This window comes from Ciconia boyciana, chromosome 8, assembly GCF_034638445.1.
Source record: "Ciconia boyciana chromosome 8, ASM3463844v1, whole genome shotgun sequence".
NCBI classification, from domain to species: Eukaryota; Metazoa; Chordata; class Aves; order Ciconiiformes; family Ciconiidae; genus Ciconia; species Ciconia boyciana.
Window position 1 is genome coordinate 67,358,241 of NC_132941.1, and position 26,130 is coordinate 67,384,370.

At 42.8% G+C, this 26,130-nt stretch overlaps 1 protein-coding gene across 3 annotated transcripts in view; it reads left to right on the top strand.

The window, feature by feature from the left end:
• INPP5A (inositol polyphosphate-5-phosphatase A) overlaps nt 1-26,130 on the top strand; it is a 262,058-nt gene that overhangs the window by 204,402 nt on the left and 31,526 nt on the right. For 2 of the 3 annotated variants that reach the window (XM_072870886.1, XM_072870887.1), the window contains exons 10-11: nt 13,995-14,090; nt 14,424-14,498. In XM_072870886.1, coding sequence (XP_072726987.1) covers nt 13,995-14,090; nt 14,424-14,498 — 171 coding nt within the window. Of the gene's footprint in view, nt 1-13,994; nt 14,091-14,423; nt 14,499-22,915; nt 23,636-26,130 lie in introns of those variants that run through there. The other variant, XM_072870885.1, reaches the window with a different exon arrangement.

Here is a 26,130-nt window from a genome sequence, read left to right on the forward strand (position 1 = left end):
ATTTGTAGATTTCAAAATGAGCTGTAGAGTTCATTGAAAAAGAAAAATGCGTCATTGAAATTCATGGTGCCACTTCGGTTTTCTTTGCTGAGATTTATCATTGAAAGCCATATTGCTTTCCCTTTGCCTTTATTTAAAGCTCTTCAATACATTGTTTTTAAGGTCCATTTCTTTTACAAGCTTTTCCTTTCAGCTTGCTCAGGGTATCGGGTCCTATGAACATCTGTTTGTGCCTAAAATCAGCCAGGACCTGGACTGTATCCTGCCTCCCTACTCCCTTTTGTTTCCAGAGGCTATTGTTTCCGATTTCATGCTATCAGAGGGGCTGCATGTTTTCCTGTGTGAAGTTGTCAGAGAGATAAAAGCACAGGAGCAGGGTCACATTTCGAGGGATGGGCATGAAAAATTGGTAAAATGTATCTTGAGGGCCACCCACAAGACTTGCTTGAAGAAATTCAGAAGTAGGGAGTAGAATTATAATTTTAAAGTTGTGCAAATTCCAAAGTGGAATAACTAGTAGTGAAATAAGTGTTTAACTGGCAGAAATCTCTTAGTCAGATTTACACTTAGTTGACTTAGTCCTCTTAGGTAGCTTGAGAGTCTCCAGTTGGACTTTGTCAGAAAGAAAATACCATCATCTTGATTATGGTGCCTGCCCGAGTCTCTTTGGTACGAGAATGAGATGCTAGGAGATTTAAAGCAAGTGTGTTACACCTTTCAGTCGTCAGAATACACTGAGGAAAAGAGAAACGTTAGTGAAGGTGTCTACCTGTCCAAAATTACCAATATGATATGAGGCCTGCAACGAATACAATAAGGATGGTAATGGTAGAAAGACAGATAGTGCAGCTTAATTAACTTCATGAAATATATTTTCCAGGAAGAGAGCATGGTACTAGGCTTGTAACTGTGGCTATGGTTTATAATGCTGTAAACCGTGATTAACCAAAACATACTTATGCTTTTGTCTCATGCATTTCAGAAGTGGCACCCTAGTTTTGAAGGATGCAAAATAATTGATTTGGTGGCAGGAGGGAGGAACATCTGCAGTTACGCATACAACTGATTTGGACAGTTTAATAGAGCATCCTCTCGCATCTGCATTAACACAGTAGTAAGAGATTACGTCTGTTTCTCTGAAAGTACTAAAAAGCCAGTAAGAAGTTCTGTCCGTCCTTAGCATTGTATAACTAAAGCAATGTCTTGCTAGTTCATACGTCATATGGTCTTAACTGTTTTCATTTAGGTCTTGACTAGATATAAGATGAAGAAAATTGTTTTAATGGTACTGTTTTAGGTCAGTGATTCAATAAGATGGTTACTTTTATTTTAGGAGCTTGTAATGAAGATTTTGTTAAAGTGCATGACAACAAAACAAATGAGACATGTAAGTTGTATTTTTTTCCACAGGCAACTGATAGATAAGGGATGCCAAGCAAGGCATTATCTTGCTGCCCTATAGCTTCCCGGTTAGTAAGTGATGTGTGATACAAAACAGTCTAATACCGGAATTTTAAGGGAATGTATTTTTTTCTATAGCTTTTTTCCAAAGATTAAGTAAATTATTTTTCTTAAATGCATAAATGATTTGCAATTTAATATGAGAAACTAAATATACATTGTGGGTTTTGTTGAATTTAGCAACATTTTTGGCTATGGAAATTCAGGGGGGGACACTAATACGCAGATTTTTTTGCACTTTTGTAATATAGCAGAAAAAAATGCTAAACATGTTTTAAAAGTACAGCAATTATTGAATTTATATCCTTTGGGGTAATATTTTTAGAGATTACTTTGTTTATAGATAGAAAAAGAAGAAAGCAACAGATTAAGAAAACGCTGCAAAGTGTTTAACCATTCTGTAGGTGAGTTTAAATAAGAGCACTGAGTAAGTCTTTTTAAATAAGAATATCACTTATTAGCACTCATATTTTAGAGCTTGTCGTAGCTTCGGCGACCTCGGTCAGGTTTCTGGGTCCCGCGGCAGGAGCAGCTGCGGAGGCGACGTCCCCTGCCAGCGCACGTCCGGCGGCACGGCATGGGCCTGCCCTCGGGACTGCCGGCTGGGGCCGCGCTGCTCTCGTGCTCCCGGTAAGGTCCCTGTTGCGTACAGCGAGGGTTGCCCTCAGGGTTATGCAGGATGCCCCCAGCCCCAAATGCGATGTGTGCCTGTGTGCTCTTACGTGAGGCAGGCGGTGGAGCGTGCGCGTCCTCAGACGGGGTATATGCCAGCACGTGTGAGGAGGCACCTATGTGAAGAGTCACGCAAGCAGAATTTCAGTTCTGGGGGGAAAACAATCATACATTTGTTTATGTATCAGCATGCTGGCAACCATACTTTCATATCTTGCGTCACAGCAAGTATTATGGAGAGGAATTTTAACTTCTGTTGTGAATACTGCTGATCGTGTCCATTTCTGGTCTTACGGGCATAAGTTCTCTTTGAAATCACAAGTTTTTTATACCGGCAGTTTTCTTTGGCATACCTGTCTTGATTTTGGATGGGTAAAAGAATTTACTTTGTTTAGTTTTGTCTCAGAAGGGAAAAGAGCAAAGGCTAGAGTAAAAATTAATAGCACATCTTAAAATCCATTACAACATCTCCCTTTTTTTCTGACTAAAAGTGAGTGAAAAAGGCCTCTCTAGAGGAACTAAAGAAGAAGTTATTACAGCTTTCACTTTTTTGTAGAGTATGAAAAAGCTTTCTGTATGTTAAACAGTCTTGTGGACATCTGGCATGATTGGTTTTAATCTGCTGACTAAAAAGTCAGGATTAAATCTTGCTTTACACCTCTTTGTATTGCAGTCAGTAAAGTGACAGAGCTGCTCTGAAACAATGGCACTACTTATTCCACCCAATATGCCATGTGGTAGATCACCCCCTTTTTCAGCACCACTTCTCTGCAAAGACAATGAAGCATCTGGTGGGGTTTTCCTATGTCCAAGATATTTTTTGTCAGTAATTTCACTCAGCCGGTCTGCTTAGCTCTCCCTTGGTGCTACTTTTTGAGACGGGGTTTGCCAAACCCAGTGGCAAGAGGTCAGAAGGCCAAAGTGATGAATTTTTATGTGCCTGTTTCTTGTGTTTCTGCTCAGTCATGATTCTTTGCGCGCTGTACTGCCTCTGAAAGGGAGCCACAGTGAGCAATTTGTCCTCCTGGGCTGGAGAGAATGGGGAGGCAGATGAGTTAAAGTAGCATGTATGACTCCGGACAGAGACGCACACAACTGTTTTCTTATGGCAGAACAGAATACTCCTGTCACTATTCAGCACGAGAGGGGCTTGGGAGATTTGTAGCCTGTTGGCTTTCGATCAAGTGACAAATGAATTTAACAGCACTTAAAGATACAGCGAAAAGAAGAGCACTTCACTAACTAGTCCACAGCTGTTAGCTTTAAAGTGATGTTGCGTTAACACTTGTGAACGTGCATTTTTCCCTCTCTCTGCATAATGGGGAGCTCTCTGTATTTCTCAGCATGTTTTAATCCTGGTTTGCTTTAAGGAAAAAATTTTCGTCTGTGTTTCAGAAACTCTGTAGAATATGCTTTCTGGTTGTCTGCCCCTGTCCCCTCCAGATGGATCATCGATCCATACGAGCCGGAGGAGCGTGGAAGCTGCAGTTCTGGCAGAGCTTTCTGTCCTCTCTCAGTGGTGCTGTGTAACACCCCGTGGTGGCAAATGAGCCGGGGATCAGCATTTGTTGCTGTGTTAAATCCCCCTGGATCCCCAGCCAGTGGTGTGAAGTTGCTGTTCCTTGAAGTCCTCCTCTCTGATCAGCCGTCTGTCGATCAGCCTCGAGTCGGTCGAGGGCTGCATTGCAGTTTGTTGTTGAGCAGCAACTGAGCTTTGGACCCGTTCAGTGGAGGTGGTGTCCTGGAGGGAATTCTGAGTATTGCTGTAATGCACAAACCCTTCATTCTTACACCATCAGAAACCACACCAAAGAGGACGCAAAGCGACCTTACCGGGGGTGGTGAAGAGAGACAGTAAGTAGAACGTGCCACCCTATTTCCTGCTCTCCACGCTGACTTTTTCACCCCACAATTGTTTTTTATGTGTTGCCAGTCTTTTTACTGGGTGTGGTGTATGTGTCATACACATACCGATCTGTCTATCCATCTTGCCTTTTATCAGGGACGACATAGTAAACCTCGGGCCCACACCTTGCACAGTATTTTACAAAGATACCCTTCATTCATTTTATCCGAAAAGCATTTATTTTAATGTGTGAATAAGTGCTGCTGGAAATAGGTGAACACCGTGATGGTTTGCGTCTTGTTCAGGAAGCATAGGCCCGTCGTTTGGCGTGTGCCTCGGGGGGACCTGCCGCAGCCCCCAGCCCAACTTCTCAGCGTCTTCAGAGCTGCGGTGCTGCCGCAGCCAACTGCTTGGAGGCTGCGGGACGGCAGTGCTGGGCGAGGAGGACAGTTCAGCAATCCCGCCTCACGGTTCTCTGAGCTATTTGAACATAACTAGCTGAAAAGGATTATCTGAACTTAGAGGCTGCTGCACTCATATTCCATTTCAAAAGTGAATAAAGGAGCAAACTGTGGAAAGAGGCAGGGAGAACATTGATGAGAAATGAATGAGATATGGCAGGATGAAAAAGAGCCGAGTCAGGGAGGCTGGACAAACAGAGAAAAGGGAAAAATACAGTAAGGAAATTGTCCACGTGTTGCATCAGCAAAGCATCACCTGATCAGCCAAGTTTTAGTCTCACCATAACACTGTGCAGCACATTCCAGTTACTAACACAGGGACTTTCACTTCCCATTTGGAAAACTTGTTCAGGTCAGAAAATCAGATACAGTGAACTGGAAATTATTTTCCCGTCACATTTGCTCCCTTAAAAAGTGAAGTCGACTTAGAAGAAGGGTGTTCTTTTCCCATAGAGGGGGAACGGCGGAAGAATATTAACATCTCTCCCACTTTGCCGTACCTACTTGCGGTCATTTGATGAGACCGAGGGCACACATCCATCTCACACATCCATCTCACAGCCGTGCTTAGACTTGGCAAGAGCACAGGCCTGAGGAGCTGGCAGGCCGGAACGTGCCCCTGCCTCATGCAAGTCACTTTCCTGTTCCAGGTCTCAAATTCCTCCTTTATTTAAGGGAATAATTATTTTTGCTATTACGCATGATAGGAAGAAAAAAGCATTTTGTACTTCTCTATATTTCTCACTTTGTGATTAGAAGTAGCTACTGTCTGGCTAAAAGCATATAGATTTTAGGTAGATTTGTGGTTTGATTTCAGAATCGCCCAACAGTTCATGTTTTGAAAGTCGGCTCCAACTGTCATTTCTGAGGATAAGCTTCATAAAAGTCAAGTGCAAAAATACTATTGAACAGTGTATTGGGTGTGCATCATATATTACATAGATGATACCTGCTGTTTAAGTCTGCTTTTTGGAAGCCACAGGTTCACACTCTCCAGAGGCTAAGCCTTGATCTTGAGCCGTGTCAGGCCATTGATTTTGTACAAAACTCCCCCTTAAATTAAAGGGCAAACTCCCGCATTTACTCTTTTTGGCAGTGCTAGTTGGTGGAACAAAATACTGCATGGGAGTGTTTCTGTGGCTTGTTGTCTGTTCTGAGGGAGATAACATGGAAATACTGGACTGTGCGGAGCACTCTGCGGCAGCCGTGACGCGGCAGCCGTGACGCGGCAGCGCACGCTGCTCCGTCCCCAGCGGGCTGTGTCACTAAGGGTGCTCCCTGGAACGGCTCAGAAGGGTAGAGCTGACAGACTCCCGTCATTTGGAACCCTGCAACGTAGTTCTGGAAGTGAGTCAAGAAGCACCAAAGAATTTTGTTAGGTGTTGGCTTAAATTTTTGCTACGTCATGTTACTGCCCCCATGTTTCATTTCTTACAGCTGTAAGAAACCACTAAATATGGAGGTGGCAGAGACAGTAACACCATCAGCACGAACAGAGGCAAATGTTACCACTCAAAACAAAGGCAATTGCCAGGCACACAGGAGCAGGTGGGGTTCACAGGCTATTTTGCTTTTAAAATGAAAAGAAATAGAAAGTTCTTAGTCTGAGAGTTAGATAAAAGGAAGCTTAGCTATGAGGAGAGAAGTTCTGAGGAGAGAAGTTCATTCCTCCTGAACTCAAGGGAACAGGGGATTTTACATTGCTCTACAGAAACAGATTTACATCACAGATCCTGTGTGCTTCATCACAGTCTTTGCTTAACAGAAACAATGCATACAGTCCTCTGCTTAGTCAGCTGGAGTAAAAGAAGGGTAAGTGCTGTGAGGGTTTCCAACAAGGAATTTTTCAAGCTGGTATCGCTGCTTGGCCAAAGCAGAAAAAATAATGGAAGAGAAGTAATAGAAGAATGTCTGAATAAACCTCAAGAGGTTCGTACATTATGGGACAAGACAACATATATACAAAAGATTCCCATAGGAACAGTTGGACTGTTCCAGTTCCTGTAATTATGGAAAAGCAAATCATTGTCTTTGAAAACTCCACCAAGAGCCTACTTGACATCAAGTAGTGATGCTAAACGCCTAGGAAGACGGACAGGAAGAGGGAAGGGATTTTTCTAGCAGACTGCTTCAGAGTTCCAGGTCTTCTCGTGGTGTAGGATTTATCCAGATCTCATCAAAGTCCTGAATGCATTTGGAACGTTATCAATGTCAGCAAGTGAATTTGAACTGAGAGCTTAAAAAGGGGGCAGGGGAGCCCTTTACCTGAAAACGTCACCTTTGCCTGCAGAGGCCTTATGAAGTTTTGTGTTCCTGATGCACGCAGGAGCCAAACAACTCAATAAATGGTTTGTGAATCAATAGTAGAAGCTTAGCTGAACTCAGACTTGGAGGTCATGGTCAGGAGAATGATACAAGACAATCCAAAAAGATGTGGAACCTGACCAGAAGGCATCAGAGAAAACTAGAAGCTAATCACCATGCAGGTGAATATGTGTGATGGAAAAGGAGTTCTATCCTGATTTTTGAATTCTTAGAAGGAGATACACCCTGGGGCAGGGGGGGTGAGAAATTAACAGTAATACAAAAATATTTTTTTTAAAGAGGTCCATTTAACACCAGTATTGAAAACCAAAAATAGTTACAAAACAGAGGATTTTTATATTTGCAAAACTGTTTAAGACAGAGCACCACAAAGTGTCTAATGAAAGTCTCTTTCTCAGTTTGAAAAAATGAGGTGTGGGAAGATTATGTGGGGAAGAAATTAGGAGTGTGAGAAACTATTATCCCTTATTCTTTCTCTTTGGACCTGTGTAGGAGAGCAAGTAGCAATTAAGGTGGGTATTCGATGGGTACTGCTGAAAATTTTAGAATTAAATCATCATGTACAAAGTAACAGCTAACTGAACAAACTGCTTGGTTTCAGAAGAAAACAGTGTTTAGGATAGTTAGCCAAAATTAGGAAAGTCAGATTTAAACATCAGAGGTTTATAAATTAAGCACAGTGTCTAGGTAGCTGAGTTAGGTTATGCTGAGCATCTAATAAACAGACTGAATTTTATTGCTGCTAAACATGAAACAAATGCCAAGAGGGATTTCTTTCAAATGCTGTTAGAAGTATATGTTCCAGGTGAAAAAGATGCTAGGACGCAGCTGATAGCCGCAATCTAGTGGTCCTGTCTCCTGGGGCACATTCTTTCCACGGACGTAAGGTTGGGTGTTCGACACTTTCTTCAAGATCCGTAATCTGGGAGAATCTTCATGGCAAAGGCCTTTTGGACTTAATTCAGATTGTTTTCTGAGGAAGACAATTAAAAAGAGAGCCGTCATTGCCACCAGCTGTTGGCACAGAGGAAAGCTGCAGAGGCAGGGAGGGCACAGTCAGCGACCTCGGAGGTCTCTCCGGACCTGGGGAAGGGCAGGCTGTTCTGCGGGCGTATGGCACCGAGCTGGCCGCTCCTGCACCCTTCCCTAACCGGGCCGAGGGTGGGCTGGGGCTAGCGGTCTGCCGCTGCGTGCTGTTGGGACCGTGGCCCCGCCGCCTCCTTTGCAAATGCAAACAGAAATCTCACCCCTTACTGCGAAAGATAACTCTGTAAGAACAGAACACCCACTCTGTAAGGGTGTTGTGTTCAGCAATACCAGAGCAGGCAAGAGAGTATCGCCGACAGAGCGGCGGTTACGTGTGCCGCTGGACAGAGGCTATGCCATTGAACTGGTCTCTCAGTTTATTCAGTGCAGTACCTGAAAAGCTAATGGAAATGGCTTTGCTTTGCCTAGTGATACACTTCGATAACGTTGTCGTGAATGATCTAAGTTTCTGGACAAGAAAATGCATTTCACGATGAACTTAGTGCATAAATGTGAAGTTGAGCCCAAAGAAATGCAAGTTGTTTCCAGTGGGGATCATCTATTGTAGGGACACAGGAGATCTTTGGGAGAATGGGAGCAAGAAGATAGGGTCTTAGTGCTAAGCTTTTTTTGTCACAGATGCTACCCAAAGAGATGTTTTAAAACCAAAATGTCCCTTTGCCACAAATCAGCAAAAGGGTTGTGCGTGGAGACCAGAGTACTACTGTCAGTCTTGGGCAGCTTCTGGGCCAGCTTTCACGGGTGGTAGCATTGGTGCTGCTCGAAACTGCCTGTGAAGTTAAATCAGTCCTAAAACGAATACAGGCAGCAGTGTCATGTAATTTGCATTGATTTGCCATCGGAAGATGGACCGTGCGCGTGCTACATAAGCAGGGCACTGAGAGGACAGACAGGAGTGGTGCGGGAGGCTTTCGCTCTCCATCCCACCCAGCCCCTCCACCATCTCTGCTCCCCTGGACATGAGCTTATTCCTCTGGGAATATTCAAAGAGAAAGTAATTCTGCATATTGACACTTTAAGTGGCTTCTCATCAATACTTTTTTATATTCGTTCTTTATTCAACTAACATTTTTCTCACTGCTGAGTTGAATTCCTGCTCCTGGAAGCTTATTAGTATTAAGAGTGTAGTAACTTCTCTGAGACATTATTGCTATTTCCACCCGGGTAAAGCTAACACAAGTTAATATATAGTCTAAGGGATGTTTTTTCAAGTAAAAGTGTATGTCCTCTCAGACGGGTTTTGATTGCTTTACATCGGGGAATTTAGCTCTGTAATTTCCCTAATTGTTTGCAACAGCTGGCCGAATACCTCTGCATGGTTGTGAAAAATTAGCTAGAGTAAGTCTCCATTTCAATGGCAGATAGAGTTTAAAAAACATGTTAACTATCCTGTAGCTAAAGGCACAGCTTTCATTGACTCAGAAAGTTACATTTAACTTTGTTTTTCTCACTTGCAAATTATCTTTTTCTTACATCACATGATTTGGTGAATTTACTTTTAGCATATTCCCAATACACAGGAGATTGTATCAACCCCCTCAGAGGTAAGGAGGAGCCCGAACAAGACAGATGTTCCTGTTATTCCCAAAGTAGCAAATCTTTTACCTTGCTGATTGTTTCAAATACAATTTGCATCCAGATAATAATAAAAAAGCATTTGATTATCCTAATTTAATAAGTGTCAGATTGATTTTGGGTTTTGAGCAGTATTTCAGAAGAAGTATTTCACTGTCATAATTAGATGATACATGTACCTCTGTCTCTTCTACCCTGCCAGAACCCGCAGAGTATGTAACTGGAATAAAGTGAAATATCTTAAATTTAATTGCTTTGGTTGCTCACGTGCTCAAGACCTTATTTCGACTGGCTCATACTAGCATTCTTCAGACTCTGCACTTCTCTCCTGGCACTTCTAGCAACAAACACTTCTGTTTTAATCCACGCAGCTTACCAGAAATTGCAATTGCAACTATTGCGGAACTTTTTTAATTATAAAGGAGCAATGATTACATTCTACTTAGTTGGGGGTTTTTTTAGAAGAATTCAAAGTAATAATAAGTCCTAAGAAGAATATTTAAATCGTTGGGAAAAATAATACACATCTTTAGAATCAGTAGACAGAGGCAATAGGAAAGTTGGAGTCCGTATGTGCTTGGATACCGCATTTTTTTCCAAAAAAATTTGTTGAAGTCATTACAAGCATGCAGTAACTCAGTTCACACATCAAGAGGTGGACTCGGGAGACTAAAGGATATTCAGAAAGCAGGAGTGCAAAATCAATGAAAAATCAGCTGCAATTTTCAACAGAGCACTACTGGCGGGAAACAGTAGTACAGTGCACAGCTGTTCAGAGTGCTTCCATACAAACGCAATATAAAAGGAGTATTACAGAATATTGTGTGTGTATGTTTTATGTATATAACAATTGTTTTAATGTCTTTATGCCTTTTTACTGTAAGCATGCAGAAATACAGGCTAAAACATTTTGATGTGTTGATACATATGGGAGCAGATGTATTTTGAAGGTTGCCTTTATGCTGTAAATCAAAAGGCTTTCAGTTTCTGAGGGCTGCAGAGTTTAGAAGAAATTCCAGATTTGTCTCTTGTCAATATAAAAAGCTTTCACTCCTAGCTTTGCATAACAGTACATTTTTATTACGGTCCAAGGCAATTATCAGAAAAGTTATCGCTATGTTTTACAATTCAATATACATAAATTATCGCAAAGGATTATTTAAGAAATGCTATGAAGCATCTACCTGTGTGGACAGTGTATGTGAAAACAGGAATAAGACACGTCTGTGTTTGCTAAGCAAAAGCTGAACACTGAGTTCTCTCTCAGTTCTGAATACAGCTCTCCTGCAAACTTTTTAACCAAATCCTGTTTCCAAAGAAAAAAGATTTTTTTGAAAAGATAACTTGGGTAGAGGAGTTTTGATATCTGACTTCCCCTCTCCTGACTTTGTAAAAGAGTACCTTTGAGGGAATACCCAAAAAGAAAGAGTGTGTTTTCATAGCATTTTGATTTTCTTTACCAGCAACAAAAAATCCCTTCATAAGTAGACTTGTCTAAGAAGGCACATGTTCCCGAAAGTTTTCTGCTTGGGTGACTACGACTTTGTAGAAATTGAAAGGAGGAGGAAAAAAGGAGTGCTCCAGCTTGTATAAGAAATGAACCTTTGCCCAATCACTTTTTGTCTGTGAATAAGGTAACGTTTTGTGCGTGTGAAATTTGAAAGCAATAAGGTATGTGGGTCCTTTCTCTGTATTGGTTCTCAAGAGTCGATCGCGGGGTTTTTCTGTTAGAGCGGGCCTGAAGTTGTGAGATAAAGCAGCTCAGGAAAAAAAAATGTTCTCAAGCAGATGCCTTTAAGAGACAGAAATCATGAATTTCTTGAATTGCAACCACTCTGGGGGTGGCTACAATGACTTTTTGACAGTGACAGTAACTCTGCCTTGTCTTTTCGAGCCCTTCTTTGGCCCATTCACTCTGGAAAGCTGCTTAAGCGCACTTAAGCGCATTAGCATTTGGATGCTCGGGGACCGTATTGACCCTCATTTGGAAAGTTTAAATGAGTGAAAGATGGAGCGATTTGTTAGGGCTTTAGAAACCAGCTTTAGAGAGCGGCGGGTTTTCCGCTTTGGTTTGTTCGGGTGCTTGTTCTAATCTGGTGTGCTGTTTAAAGGCGACCAGACTGATTTGTGACACTGGAGCCCAAAGCGCTATTTTTTGGGCTTGACCCGATTAGCTAGTCTGTGCCTTGAATTTCAATGGCCGGCGTCGGAGGGAGCGCGCGTTGGGAAAGGCTGGCTGGTGGATTACCTCACCGGTGTCCGGTACAGACACAGATGGCAAAACGGTAATTTCGTGTCCAAACAGACAAAAGGGATCCTATGGTACGTGGTGGGTGCGAGGGAAAAGTTAGTAGGTCTGTGCTTGAAACAAGGGGCACCAAAAGTGCCGCTTCCCTGATGGTCTGGGGTGCCTCTCCTCCTCCCTCCCAGGCAGAGTGAGGTTTAACTAGCTACTGCCGGCATCTTCCCCCTCTTCTCCCAAGCCTTTCAAAAAAACACCGCAAAATTCTGCAGACAGATGCAGTTCTCAGAGGGCAGCCTACATCTGTGTCCATGTGACCAGTACTCCTTTCTCCAGTGAAAGCTTCGATTTCACAGACACCTACAGACACGTTGGTGCTTATGAGTGTGCCAAGTTCTTTAGGATAAAACCCAGAGTTAGATGTTTGTAATCTATAGACGGGGCACTGCTTTTGGGCGGGGGGGAACAATCAAGAACAATTTGTCAGGAAAGGACATCATTTATTCAGTAAGATGGGAAATCGGCACCTGTTCAGTTCACAGACTTGCAGAAAAAAAATCAGATTTGTATTTATTTTTCCTGAATCACACTCAAGTTATCCTTTAAAAATGAAATTGCTTAGCTTGTTGCATTTTGTTTGTACTATGACAACACATGGGGGCCTTTATCAAGAACCATTTTTTAATGTCTTTCTATCAAATGGGGGCAAAAAGTCCATTGACAGATTGTGTCCATTCTAGCACTGGTAACCTCAGCTGAGATCTAAAATATTTGGAAGCAGATGGATTTTTGTTTAAATACGTGTTTGGCATGTATTTCTTCCTTCAGAAGAAATTCAGAACGGGGAGCTGAGAAGTAAGCTGTAGTTTCATGGCATTGTGTCCGATAGATACTGCATTTCTGATAATGAATCACAATATAACTATTGTGAGAGAAAGAAGCATGTAGTAGGATGTGAAATTCTATTACCCTATTACCACAGAGCATACTTATTTTATAAGTGAATATTATGCAAAATGAAAATTTGTCGTCTGGCCATTATGAAAAGGAATGGAAGAGGCAGAGCAGGGCAGTCACCTCTTTACCTCTTCTTGACTGAGTTATTTTTTAGCACGCTTTTGTTAAGAACCTCTAGCAAAATAAGCTTTTATTCAGGAGGATAGTCTTTGCCAATATCCTTATCCAGGGCTGTGCAGAGATCCTGTCAGCAGCTTGTGCCTCGGCTGTAGCGAAGGATGCTGAACTGCCTCCCAGGTGTGGGTGCACATCTTGGCCGTCTCCGCTCTGCCTTTGAGTAATGCCACGGTTTTCTCACTTCCCCGTTCTGCCTTCTGCCTTGGGGTTGCCAGCAGCCCGGGCAGATGGGCTGGGGTAGCATTACACACCATCCAGTAGCTTTGCCCAGGCTGGATAACCACAGAGCACTTTGTGAAGCCTGCCTACCCCACAGTTAAGATGTAGACTGTTTCTGCATTTCAAAGCACTTAACATACTTAAAGCGTTGCTAAAAGTATAGGGTCAGTGAATCTAAAGTATGTTTTTAAGTTAAATGCACGCTTTGCTAAAAGCTCGGGATTTTCCCGTTACAGTGCAACAGAGCAAGCCCTTGAAACAGCCTGTTCTGTAGTACTCTCTAGGTCATCTTTGCCATTGAAACTGGCCTCAGCCAGGCAAGTGGCGAAAGAATCGAGGCCTGGCACCTCCTCGGAAACTCATACCTCTGTGCCTGATGAAGTGTTGATTTATAATACGTTTTAGACACCCAGTCCTCAAAATATCTAGAGGTGGTGGTGTCTCTTATTTGAAAGGATGATGCATGGGGAATTTGCTATCCAGAGTGAACTGTAAACCTCATTGTCAGGTTGTGTAAGCGTTGCTCGGACTTCTAAATTATACTTGGAACATTAATTTACAAGGCAGAAGGTTTTGCAAACAAGAGTGAACCCGCAGAACTGTAGTGCCAATGTAGTTATCGGCTTTTAAGAAAACGGTACAGAAACCGGTAGGGCTGTGGAGTCATTAGCTGTAGGAAGTGGCTTTTGAGGATGTTTACAAGTAACGTGCGATACAGTGTCCGACCTGTGAAAGAACCTGTGCATGGCAGTAAGTTAAATTAATATTTGCCTTATCTGATTGACATTTTCTTAATACTGCTTGTTTCTCTCCAAACGGTAATTCAGTTTATTGTTTCAAATCCATCATGAGTGGAAGTGATTTAAATTAGCAATGCTTTGTATTTTGACCTACAGCAAATCATATTTTCAGGTGGGCATTGAAGATACATAGATTGATAAAGTTCAGTTAAATGTGGCCTTGTGTTTCATGTAAACTAGTTTCCCTTTCTCCCTTTGTGTTTTTTTATTAGACACTATGTGCAAAGGCTACAATGCAGACTATCCGGGCAGCTGACACAAATGAAGTAGTCAAGCTAATATTTCGTGAATCTGATAATGACCGAAAGGTAAACAACTTAATGCCCTCTGTACCCCCCGTGTAAATAGAAACGTTGAATGTTCAACTTTCTTTTCTACAAAGCATGAGTATACTTGTTCCAAACTGATAATTTAAAGGGAGGGGCGGGATATAGATTGCCACACCTAATGCTCAGTTAATTGGATCTTTTTAAGTGATTGCCAGTCAACCAAATGGGCAAGCTGACAACGAGCTTTAAACGTGTAGAAATGTCGTGTAGTTTTAAAGGGCTGCATGTCTCTAAAAGGGTCACTTCCAACGGCTGTGTATTAGGTAGCTGAGTCCAAGAGCTTTGCTGACCTTTCTCCTGTATTTTTTTTAGGTTATGCTACAATTAGAAAAGAAGCTCTTTGACTATTTTAATCAAGATGTATTTAGAGATAACAATGGCACTGCGGTAAGTTCATTGCTAAACACTTTTGAAGGAATAAGTTGAAAACTCACATACAAATTGCGTTTCTCTACCAGCCCTTTATCCTTATCAGCCCTCCTGTCTACAGAATGAGAAGAGATAATTCATCTAACACAATAGCTGCTCCAAATTTCATCCTAACGTAGCCAGTTATTTTGTGTACAGCTTCTTAACTTTGGCATCTGCTTACCTTCTTTTTCATAGAAAAAATGGTAAATTAAATATACGTGACAATTCACTTTTCTTCTCTGTCCTCTGGTCTGCATTTCTTCAAGCATCTTGTTTCTTTACTAGCTCTTCATTGTGCACCATAGTAACTTAGGAAAAGCCCTTAATGCAAAGCTGTTCTCAAAATACCTGGGTCTTCTGAGTGTACAAAGAATAATAGAAACGCATGAATAAATAGAATAGAAAGATCAAACCCTGCAGCAGACTGGCACTGTTTGGGTAATCATACAGGGCTTCCGAAGAGGAGAAAACAGACACAGAACGCTAATGTTCTGATTTGTAATCAGGACTACAATTTTTCTGTGGAGAATGGCTTTATATCTTCTTTAAGGTGATTTTATTTCAAAATGTAGCCACTTCATTTTGGGAAATCTCTATATCACTGCTTGCAGCTTTCTCAGTTTCATCTAAGGTTCCTAGGAGTTATGTATCTAAAGGAAAAACATTAAGCATCAAAAAAAAAAAACCCAAACAGTTGCACACAGATAAAAATCAGGATTGTGCATATCGCATGTGGGAGCCTTATTGTGGGTGTCGTAGGCCAGACCCTCTGCTTGTGGAAATTGGCCCAGCTTCACGGACATCAGAAGAGCTACGGTAGCTTGTGTCAGATCTTGACCTGCCTATGTGTGCATAAACTAGTGGCATTCATATGTTGAACAGTCTGAACTGTATAAATAGGGCAGGCTACACTAGACAAAACCTGCAGAAGACTTTGTGTGTTCTGCGGAAACTGTGTGTGTCAAAGCCATTTGTGCAGGCTGACAAGCTAGCCAACGTTCCCCTTCTTTCTCCAGTCCTTTCCTCAGGGTGGCTGAATTTTACCTTCCTTCCTCATACGCAAAATAAAAGAAGACAAGAGATTCATCTTCTGTGTCTCAGCTTTTTTGAGAACCCCTTCGTGTTTGCCCCAGTCCCCACCTTGGTGGGGTTCTCGGTTTTGCCGCACTCCGTACCAATTACACAGCGTGCCTGCTCACACAGCGTGTTGCTACTTTTTGCATAGGCATGGGATGTACATGGGATCCACAACTCTCCCCTCTCTCTCTTCTTTCTCTCCTACCTACAACTTATTCTCTCGCTCTTCATAGAGAACCGGGCTGTTTGGAGGGCTGTCCGCAAGGATCCAGGGCAAGGAGGACAGCTGAAACCCCGTTACCCTCTCTGTTTTTAAGTTGACTTACACCTAGGAGGTTAATTCCATGTGAGAATCTGAGATCTCACTCATTTCTTGAGGTCAGAAGAGTTTGATGAGTCAGACTGACAAGGAAAGTGAAGATCTGTTTCTCCTTTCAGCATCTGTTGACATCCATCCTGTTGACTGCTGTCCCTTCTCACAGCACATCTTTCACGTGTGGCGTGTGTGCTCACCACGAGAAATACCTGTGTAGGCAACATACCTTAAAAACACAGTTACTGTGAGATAAGTTGGTTGGGGAGTTGTTTTTTTTTAAAATTGACAAGGCGAATGAATCCTTGGGAAATACATAACGTTTCTTTCACTGATGTTTTGCAGTTTTGGGGACATCTATCTAATTCAAAGCAATAACAGTAATCCCAATTGCTGTTTCCATACTAATCCCATTCCTGTCCCAGATTTTCCTCTACGTGTATTATTATAATAATTTTTTTAGCTTTTTTTAAAACAACTCAAATGTTTGTCATTTTTATTTTTTCCCAGTACATTTCTGAAGCTGAGCAAAGATATTCTTGGTGCTGCCGTTTACCACATCCTAGTGGTATTTCGGGTGACTGCTGGTAGACTTTATATACATGGATGCAGCGCATGAAGGCGTAGGCAGAATCCCACTTAAGCACATTCCATTTCAAAATCAGCAGTCATTTCATTCATGCATCAAGAAGCAGGAAATCTTCCAGATCAAACATGGAAGGAAAAGATAAACGATATAATGAGCCATTGGAGATAATCTAATCTTCATGGTCTAGTTAAACACGCAGCACCATGATCACTAAAAACAAACTACCTATCTAAAAGGATAAATGTCTCTGTGCCGAATTCAACCCAAAAAATCCATCGCATCCTTCATCAACCGCCGGTCTTGTACCAGCCTGACAGAAATTTAATTCAAGCTGGCTCCTGAAAATAATTATTGTATTTTAAGAGTAGTAATCATTGGTCGGGACATGATTGAATGTGTCCATGCCTATTGACTTTTTCTATGATTTATAGCTTTGTTTAGTCGATATTCCCATCGAAATTGTATAATTAATTATAAGTGGGGCTGTCAGGTCTGCAGGATGGAGTGCCCTGATGAGTATTTGGGAAGATTAAATTTTCCTTAGCTGTACCAATGCAAGGCTTGGGAATTTTCACAGCACTATGGCTGTTGGATAAAGATGTTTTCTGTGTGTTTAGCAACTGCTTTAGCTCAAAATCCATTGATTTTTCTGAGGGTATTTTTTTTTATCAGTGTGGTGTCTCTTCAGTAACATTGGAATGTGTACAGATGTGACAAGACCTGACAAATATTTATTATCAACAGGCTACTTTATCATTGTCCATACACCGTTATTCCTTCTTTTTTACATTGTAATCAACAAAAAGAATCTTAAGATATATTTATAAAAATGAGTATTTTTTATGAAAAATCAGATACAGATACAAATTTTCCGTTCAACAGAAATTCAGTTTGAAATGCATACAGTAATCTATCAGGTCTAATTTTTCCCAACTAATCTGTAGCTTATCCAGACTTATCTGTAGCTTATTCCAAAGTTAGCATAGCAATTACCTATATTATTATCTTAAAGTGCAACGGCCATTTTGTCTCGTTTTATATCAGAAAGGAACACCCAGATGTATCCAGCTGTGTAGTGATTTGAAAATAGCTGGAGCAATAACGCGAAACTGTCTTAATATTTAATTCATGTGGTCTGAATTGTACATCAAAGTTAAAGTACATCAGATGGGCCAGGGTGTAACTCCCGTAAGTACAACAGAACTCCTGTGTCTAGGTGCTACAGGGAAGGGTGTTACAGAGTGGCAATGAGAAAGGTGGGACAAGAGGAGGTCCAACATGTAGAGTTTCACCTTAGTGTCAGGCAGATTCCAGTTTAAGTTGTTGCTTTCGAATTAGAAAAAGCTTAACACCTCTGACCATGATGGTGGGATGTAGCCAAGCTGTGCTGTACAGCACCGTTGTGTCCTGCTCCAGAGACTTGTCCATGCACGGTGGGCAAAGAACAAATGAGGCTTCTCTGATCCGAACTGGTTGCTTGCACCCTTCAGGAGGCGGCAGTCCCCGGCCGGGAGCCACGACCGTATCCCAGCCACCCCTCTTTTGTGCTCCTGCTCCTCACCCGCCCAAAGAGCACGAGGAGTCCCCGCCCAAGGGGGGACCCGGGGAATGCCCAGGCCTTCTGCGTAGGCTTCCCGAGTGGGTCTGTAGTGCAGTCCACTCTTCTGACCTTCCGCTACCTCACCAGTATGTTGCTCACACAAAACTTGGCCGTAGCTTTGGATTTACCAGCTCTCAAGCGATAAGAATCAGCATGCCGGTGCTTTCAGGAGAGTAGCAGCATGCAGGGAGTTCTCGAACAAATCTACACTTTTATGATTTTTTTTTCAAATTCCTTAACCATTTATGATAAATTGGGCTGTAAGCGGTTTTCTCAAAATATCTTGTGTTTGGGAGTTCCCTGTTAATTTCAAAACAATCAAAAGAAAAGCAAGCCAGGGATAATTATTTAATGAAAAACTTATCATGATGTTATTGATTTGTACAAAAGAACCACGAGCTAAATGCTATTTCTTCAGTAGTCGGTTAAATAAATATATAGTAAGAATGTAAAGACTCTTAATGACTACAGAGGAATGGTTAAATCATTAGGGATCATTTTACAATCTTTAACCACAATCGGAAATGAGAAGTGGTGCATACATTCCTATCTTTGGTATGAACCATATTAAAGAATCGGTCCAGACAGAAACTAATGTACTGTCCTTCAGATTTTGTAATAAAAGTAATCAGTGAATTAATTGTCATAAGAGTTGAACCTGATGTTATTCCTACTAAAATAATAATATTTTTTGTCCATTGCCGTTCGTGGAAACTGGTGACTGATTATATAGCTGTGCTTACACCGGTCGTCCCTGCTTCCTGCTGTCCTCTGCAGCCCTTGGGCAGCGCCGGCCCCGCTCTCGCAGAGCCGCGTCCCTTGGCAGTCCTTGATCTCGGCTGCTCCCCTGGCTTGGAGGTAGAAGAGGTTAGACCGAGGTAGAAGAGGTTAGTCCTCTGCTGCTTGGAGATAGAAGAGGTTAGACCGAGGTAGAAGAGGTTAGTCCTCTGCGGCCTGGAGGTAGAAGAGGTTAGACCGAGGTAGAAGAGGTTAGTCCTCTGCGGCTTGGAGGTAGAAGAGATTAGACTGAGGTAGAAGCGGTTAGTCCTCTGCTGCTTGGAGGTAGAAGAGGTTAGACCGAGGTAGAAGAGGTTAGTCCTCTGGTGCTTGGAGGTAGAAGAGATTAGACCGAGGTAGAAGAGGTTAGTCCTCTGCTGCTTGGAGGTAGAAGAGGTTAGACCGAGGTAGAAGAGGTTAGTCCTCTGCTGCTTGGAGGTAGAAGAGGTTAGACCGAGGTAGAAGAGGTTAGTCCTCTGCTGCTTGGAGGTAGAAGAGGTTAGACCGAGGTAGAAGAGGTTAGTCCTCTGCGGCCTGGAGGTAGAAGAGGTTAGACCGAGGTAGAAGAGGTTAGTCCTCTGCTGCTTGGAGATAGAAGAGGTTAGACCGAGGTAGAAGAGGTTAGTCCTCTGCTGCTTGGAGGTAGAAGAGGTTAGACCGAGGTAGAAGAGGTTAGTCCTCTGCGGCCTGGAGGTAGAAGAGGTTAGACCGAGGTAGAAGAGGTTAGTCCTCTGCTGCTTGGAGATAGAAGAGGTTAGACCGAGGTAGAAGAGGTTAGTCCTCTGCTGCTTGGAGATAGAAGAGGTTAGACCGAGGTAGAAGAGGTTAGTCCTCTGCTGCTTGGAGGTAGAAGAGGTTAGACCGAGGTAGAAGAGGTTAGTCCTCTGCGGCCTGGAGGTAGAAGAGGTTAGACCGAGGTAGAAGAGGTTAGTCCTCTGCTGCTTGGAGATAGAAGAGGTTAGACCGAGGTAGAAGAGGTTAGTCCTCTGCTGCTTGGAGGTAGAAGAGGTTAGACCGAGGTAGAAGAGGTTAGTCCTCTGCTGCTTGGAGGTAGAAGAGGTTAGACCGAGGTAGAAGAGGTTAGTCCTCTGCTGCTTGGAGATAGAAGAGGTTAGACCGAGGTAGAAGAGGTTAGTCCTCTGGTGCTTGGAGGTAGAAGAGGTTAGACCGAGGTAGAAGAGGTTAGTCCTCTGGTGCTTGGAGGTAGAAGAGGTTAGACTGAGGTAGAAGAGGTTAGTCCTCTGCTGCTTGGAGGTAGAAGAGGTTAGTCCTCTGCTGCTTGGAGGTAGAAGAGGTTAGACCGAGGTAGAAGAGGTTAGTCCTCTGCGGCCTGGAGGTAGAAGAGGTTAGACCGAGGTAGAAGAGGTTAGTCCTCTGCTGCTTGGAGGTAGAAGAGAGACTGAGGTAGAAGAGGTTAGTCCTCTGCTGCTTGGAGGTAGAAGAGGTTAGACCAAGGTAGAAGAGGTTAGTCCTCTGCTGCTTGGAGGTAGAAGAGGTTAGACCGAGGTAGAAGAGGTTAGTCCTCTGCTGCTTGGAGGTAGAAGAGGTTAGACCGAGGTAGAAGAGGTTAGTCCTCTGGTGCTTGGAGGTAGAAGAGGTTAGACTGAGGTAGAAGAGGTTAGTCCTCTGCTGCTTGGAGGTAGAAGAGGTTAGACTGAGGTAGAAGAGGTTAGTCCTCTGCTGCTTGGAGATAGAAGAGGTTAGACCGAGGTAGAAGAGGTTAGTCCTCTGGTGCTTGGAGGTAGAAGAGGTTAGACCGAGGTAGAAGAGGTTAGTCCTCTGCTGCTTGGAGATAGAAGAGGTTAGACTGAGGTAGAAGAGGTTAGTCCTCTGCTGCTTGGAGGTAGAAGAGGTTAGACCGAGGTAGAAGAGGTTAGTCCTCTGCTGCTTGGAGGTAGAAGAGGTTAGACCGAGGTAGAAGAGGTTAGTCCTCTGCTGCTTGGAGGTAGAAGAGAGACCGAGGTAGAAGAGGTTAGTCCTCTGCGGCCTGGAGGTAGAAGAGGTTAGACCGAGGGTGCCAGCGCACAGTAGCTCCTGGATAATCAGATGGTTCAGAGGACACTGTTGTTACCAGCATTAATTCCAAAACAGATTCGAGATAGTTACTCAGAAAAGCCCAATGATCTCCAGCCTAGATATTAACGACATGGAAGTGGATCCATTTCTTTCTTTAATTGTTACTATAATGGAAAAATAAGCAAAGAGCTTCACGTTGCTATCAGTGGTCCTTCAGCAGTCCTTTTGCTGCAGAGAACAAACAGTAAACTTCTACAGAGAACACATTCTTATTCAATTTCTGCGTTTTGAACAGTGAAATCAGCCTTTGAGGGTAGGTTCCCTTTATTCTATGTGTCTGTTCAGCTTCAACTGATATGGTATGAGAAGAAAATTATAATGTGCTGTAAAAATGGATTGAGTTGTAAAGGTCTTGTTCTCCCTATGCCAAGTAATGATTTAAAGTGATCTGTTGTCATGCTAATTAACTTAGAGGTGTTATTACAAACAGTTCAGGCAAACATACTTTTAAATTATGAGTAATTTATTTGTGTTTTTTTTAATATTCCCAGGAAATCCTGAAATGATAGACAAATTGAGAAGAAAGGTTTAGTCCATGAGGGACCTTTATTAAGCTTTTTGTGAGAATATGTGTGCTCATGAAGGTTAAGGATCTGGCACCACTGGAAATGTATTAATCAACAGACAAGATATAGCACAATGCACTCTTCCCAATGGCCTTGGCTCTGACCCTTTTAAAGATAATGGGAATACTGTCCACTAAGAACTAGATTAGGACGATCAAGTGCATTTCATCAGGGTTTGACTTGAACCATGATCCCAGAGGTGAAAAGGCAGAGGTTTATCCACTGAGCCAACCAGCCCCTGTCCAGATAAAATCTTGAATATGATGTATAAGGGCAAATTAGGATAGAGGAAGGAAATTGATTGCTTAGGACCCTTGTTAGCTAGGACTGGTCATAAGGAAAATCCTGTGCATCCTGAAACGGCCTCTTTTATTTAAAGTGGTCATCTGAGATGCCTGATTTTCATAAAGTACTAGTAGGAAAATAGCTTCGTGCTCTATTCCTTTACTCAAAACAAGTATTCCCATGCTTGGAATTGCATTTCCTTAAGTCAGTGGTTAGTTGACATGCCATTGGATAAACTGCAAAATGAGTAATGGCAGAGATAGGAACTATTATCAATAAATTGTTCTCACTAGCAAACATAAATGTAAAGCCAGATTGCAAGCAGAAGTCAGTCCAGGTGTGCTGGGTTAGCTGTCTCCTGCCAGCTTCATGTTCCAAGTAAATGAATTATTCTGGTGTAGAATTTGCCCGTATCACAAAGTTACAGATGTTATTTCACGAGCTTTTGTCCCCCTGTCCTGTTCTACACAGCTATTGTAAGTCCAAAGGCTAATTCAGCTGTACTGTGCTATATTTATTTTTTTAGGCATTGGTCGTTGTTTAAGCATAGTCTAAAGAGGAGGTCCAACATTTGTATTTGCACTCTGTAATCCAGCCTGTAGTCAGTATGATCTGCTAACATGCTTTGGCCTAGGGGCACCCTTTTTAGCCTTTGAGACATGCAAGAGGATATCCAGAGAGGCAATGTTTGCACCTGTATTCCAGTCCTCAAGAGTTTATGGATCTCACCATCATCCCTTACAGTTAATATTTGTGCATAATCAAAAGCACCCTACCTAAGCTTCCACATCTTGCCTGAAGTCTTTGGCAATCCAAATAAAGATGAAAGGTGCTTAAATTTTTTTCACCACCTGTCTGCAGTAGCCCAGTCCTTTTGCATTCTCCAGGTACCCCTCGTAACCGCACAGATGGATGCCTGTATGCACGTAGCTGTGCACACACGCGTATAGACTAGCAGACAGTAAGTTTAACATGAAACATAATACTTAAGGACACTTCCATACAAGAGGTGCAGCTAGAGATGAGAGCGGGGTACTCAGCTGCAAGGATGCAGAGACATGGGTTCTGGTCCCTGGTCTTAGGACTGTTTGTGTATTTTACGTTACATAGGTGTTGAAAGAAAAACAGCACAGGAAGCGAAGGCTGGAATCCAGATCGCCTCTGATCCCAAGAGTGACCTCCAGCATCTCTCACTGCCCTGCTGCTTGCGGGTGTCTGCGTGCCCAAGCCCGGGCTCGGCAGGAGGTCTGCCCTGCCTTGCCTTCCCTTCCCAGGCACCCCCCCGCCCGCGCCTGGCAGCTCCAGAGGAGGAGGGGTATGAATTTGAATCCCCTCTGGGAAAGAAACACCTCCAATTTTAGGTGTCTCGAAGTTTTAGGTGACCTTTCCAGATGCCCGATTGTATCTGGGGGAGACAAGGTAGATGGCCAGAGCTCCCCAAACGCCCCCCTGGAGCAGGACGCCTGGCATTCGGGTGCCTCTGGGGTCCTGCCCATTCCCCAAAAAACTCATGTCGGCCAAGCCTGCCTCATGGGCCTTGCTCAGGGGAAGTTTCAAGCCATGGTGGGAGTTTTGCCCAAGTAAGACACACGGATCATAGTCTTTCTTCAAGAAAGGTCCATTTTTTTGTCACTCTACAAGTAATACTAAAACTGTATCCTACATATTTTTATGCTTTTGTCAAATTGCAGCTCACAGACTGACAATTTGACAGGACAGCGCGCACTGTCGGTTTTAAGTCCCGAATGGTGCAAATTCATGTTACATTTCACAATAACAGACATGTAAAGTTTAATGAAATAATCCACTGAATCTGTCACATTTGCAAGCAGGATATTCCTAATTAAAATATTTTGGTTTTGAAGTTAGCATCCACTCAGTCGTTCTTGCTATATTACAAGCTGTTGTGCACAGTTTATGAATTAATTACAATAATGTTAAAGTGTCTATTCTTATAAAGTTTTGAAAAAGGCAATTTGCATGAATGCATTTTTGCAGAGTCAGTTTTTTAAAATCAGGGCAAGCACAGGAATCCCAGGAGAGTGAGTGACAAAATCCACTTTTTACCACTAGAAAACAGGAAGCATGCATTCAGACTTTGACCAGCTGGTAAAGTCACTGAGAACTGGCACTCGCCAAGCGGCCCTCCTTGCTTTCACATCGTATTGATGTACTAAGGAGCAAATAACATTCGTTGGAGAAATCAGGCTGGAGCATAGGATGACGGGAGCTGTAGTCTCTGTGTTTGAAAGCTGTGAGCAGTCGTGCTGCATTTCAGATGCTTCAGGCTCTTCGTCGGGCACTGTGAAGCGGGAGGGATGGGATGCGATTGCTTCTGCAGAGCAGTGTTTCGGCAAGGAGCCCTTGGGATGTGAAAGGCGCTTTTGTTGTCAGCAGAATGTTAATGCGGGTAACTGCTGCTGCATGAGTGAGAGTCAATACTTGACCTGATTCAGTGCTTTTAACTTTAACTAACTGGTTTATTCTTTACATATACTTAAGTTTAGTCTCCTTATTGAGAAGTAATTACCTGAGTAGTACAGCAGGATTGTGATTTACTTTTTTTTCAAGTAACAAAAATATCCCAGGATAAGATGTGGATTCTCTGGTGCACGTTGCAGATCAGAGGGGTGACTGAGCCCTGGGGAGCTGCCAACAGGGTGTTTAACTTCCAGCTTATCCATACTACTAGTTTCAGCCTGAAGTCCACGGACGTGGATTGAAAGGATCCGCACAGGGCAATTAGGAAAACCAAGGTTAGATGCGAAATCCGAGCGTGTGAAACGTCTAAAAGGGCTACAGCCTCCACGGGAAAAGTGTAAGGGGTACATAACTGGAAAAGGTTGAAAGCACTGTTTTATCCAAATCAGTGTTCAGGTGTGTGCATATTACAGGACGAACAGACGTCAAAAGGCACTAAGCATCTTTCAGAATGAGAAATACTGCAGCATGTGAACTCTGAGAAGTGTTTGTATTGGACCCTGATGCTAGCCGAAAGCCTTGAGTCTCGAGCTCATTCCTCCGCAGCGTGCTGGGCTCTCACCCTGCCCTGCCCGTCGGCTGAACACGTCACCGCTGTGGAAAGTCAGTGCCACTTCACTGCGTCTGGTATCACGGTGCTATTTCTCCTCCGGGAAGGGACCTGGGCCTTGTGGTCCTCAGTACTCGGGCTGTGCCGCTGCAGCCATCTCCACCCCGCCTGGGCCCTGCAGCGCAGACCAGGCTGGGGGGTTACGAGGAGGATGAGAAACGTGGGAATGTGAGAAATCAGGCAAGGAGACAGAAAAGGGAGCTCTAATGAGACAGAGCCAATAGTAGTCTCCAGTAATTACTCTAGTGATCAATAGACGTCAAGGGAAGGTGTGGTTCTTTCTAGACATTTTAAGCAATCTAAATATTTCCGTAACAGAAATATTATTTTTAAACGCATTTTCCAGAGCAGTTTTCTGAAAAAGTTGGACTACTTATCAGAAAATGTTCGTGTCCTTTAAACCATTGGAACGTCTCCTGAGAGAGAGAGGCATTTTGTCAAAACAAGAACAAACCAGCATTTTCCTGGGGGAGCTTCCACTGAAATAAAAGATTTTCTGAATTCGTACAGGCACAGGGAGCCTTCGGTGCTGACCGTCTTATACTGCCTCTGCCTAACTCTTCTAATGCTAAGAAAAGTGTATTTGGTGCAGTTTCTCTGTGTGCCATATATCCACATTCATGTAGGAGTTTATGATTTGACAGCACTGCCACTCAGGATGTATAGACAGATTCTCAGAAATATGCAGAAATATAATAATATAGAAAAGCAGTGTAAGTGGTACATCTATATTCAATAATTTTGGCTTTTTTCTGTGAAACAATTCTAAAGAATGGCTTTATGAGAGAAAGAAAATTAAGATTCAAAATATATAGTAATGGATCGTTTTACAAAGTCTTAGCTAGAGAAAACAGTAGCTTTAAAATAAGGCCAGGGCAGACTTGTGTCTGACATTTTCGTGGATAAGTGGGAGGGATCAGCATTTCCACAGACCTTTATTTGAAGTCAGTAGACTGCTGAATCAGTTTCTAAATATTTTTCTTTGACTGGAAAGCTGGATAAAATTACTGTATTTCTAAAGTCTCTTGAAAAAAATTGTGTGCTATACATGACTGGCAAAGGAGGTTACAGTGACCAGTGTCCACATATTTTAATTCTCTAAGGTCATTTCTGTATGCTTATCTCCTCTTGTTGGCCTGAAACTTCATTTCCCTTTCACAGCTGTGAATTCTCTGGTGGGCCCTGCAGATGGATTTGATAAATGCTGCTAATATCACCTTCTGATCTACCAATG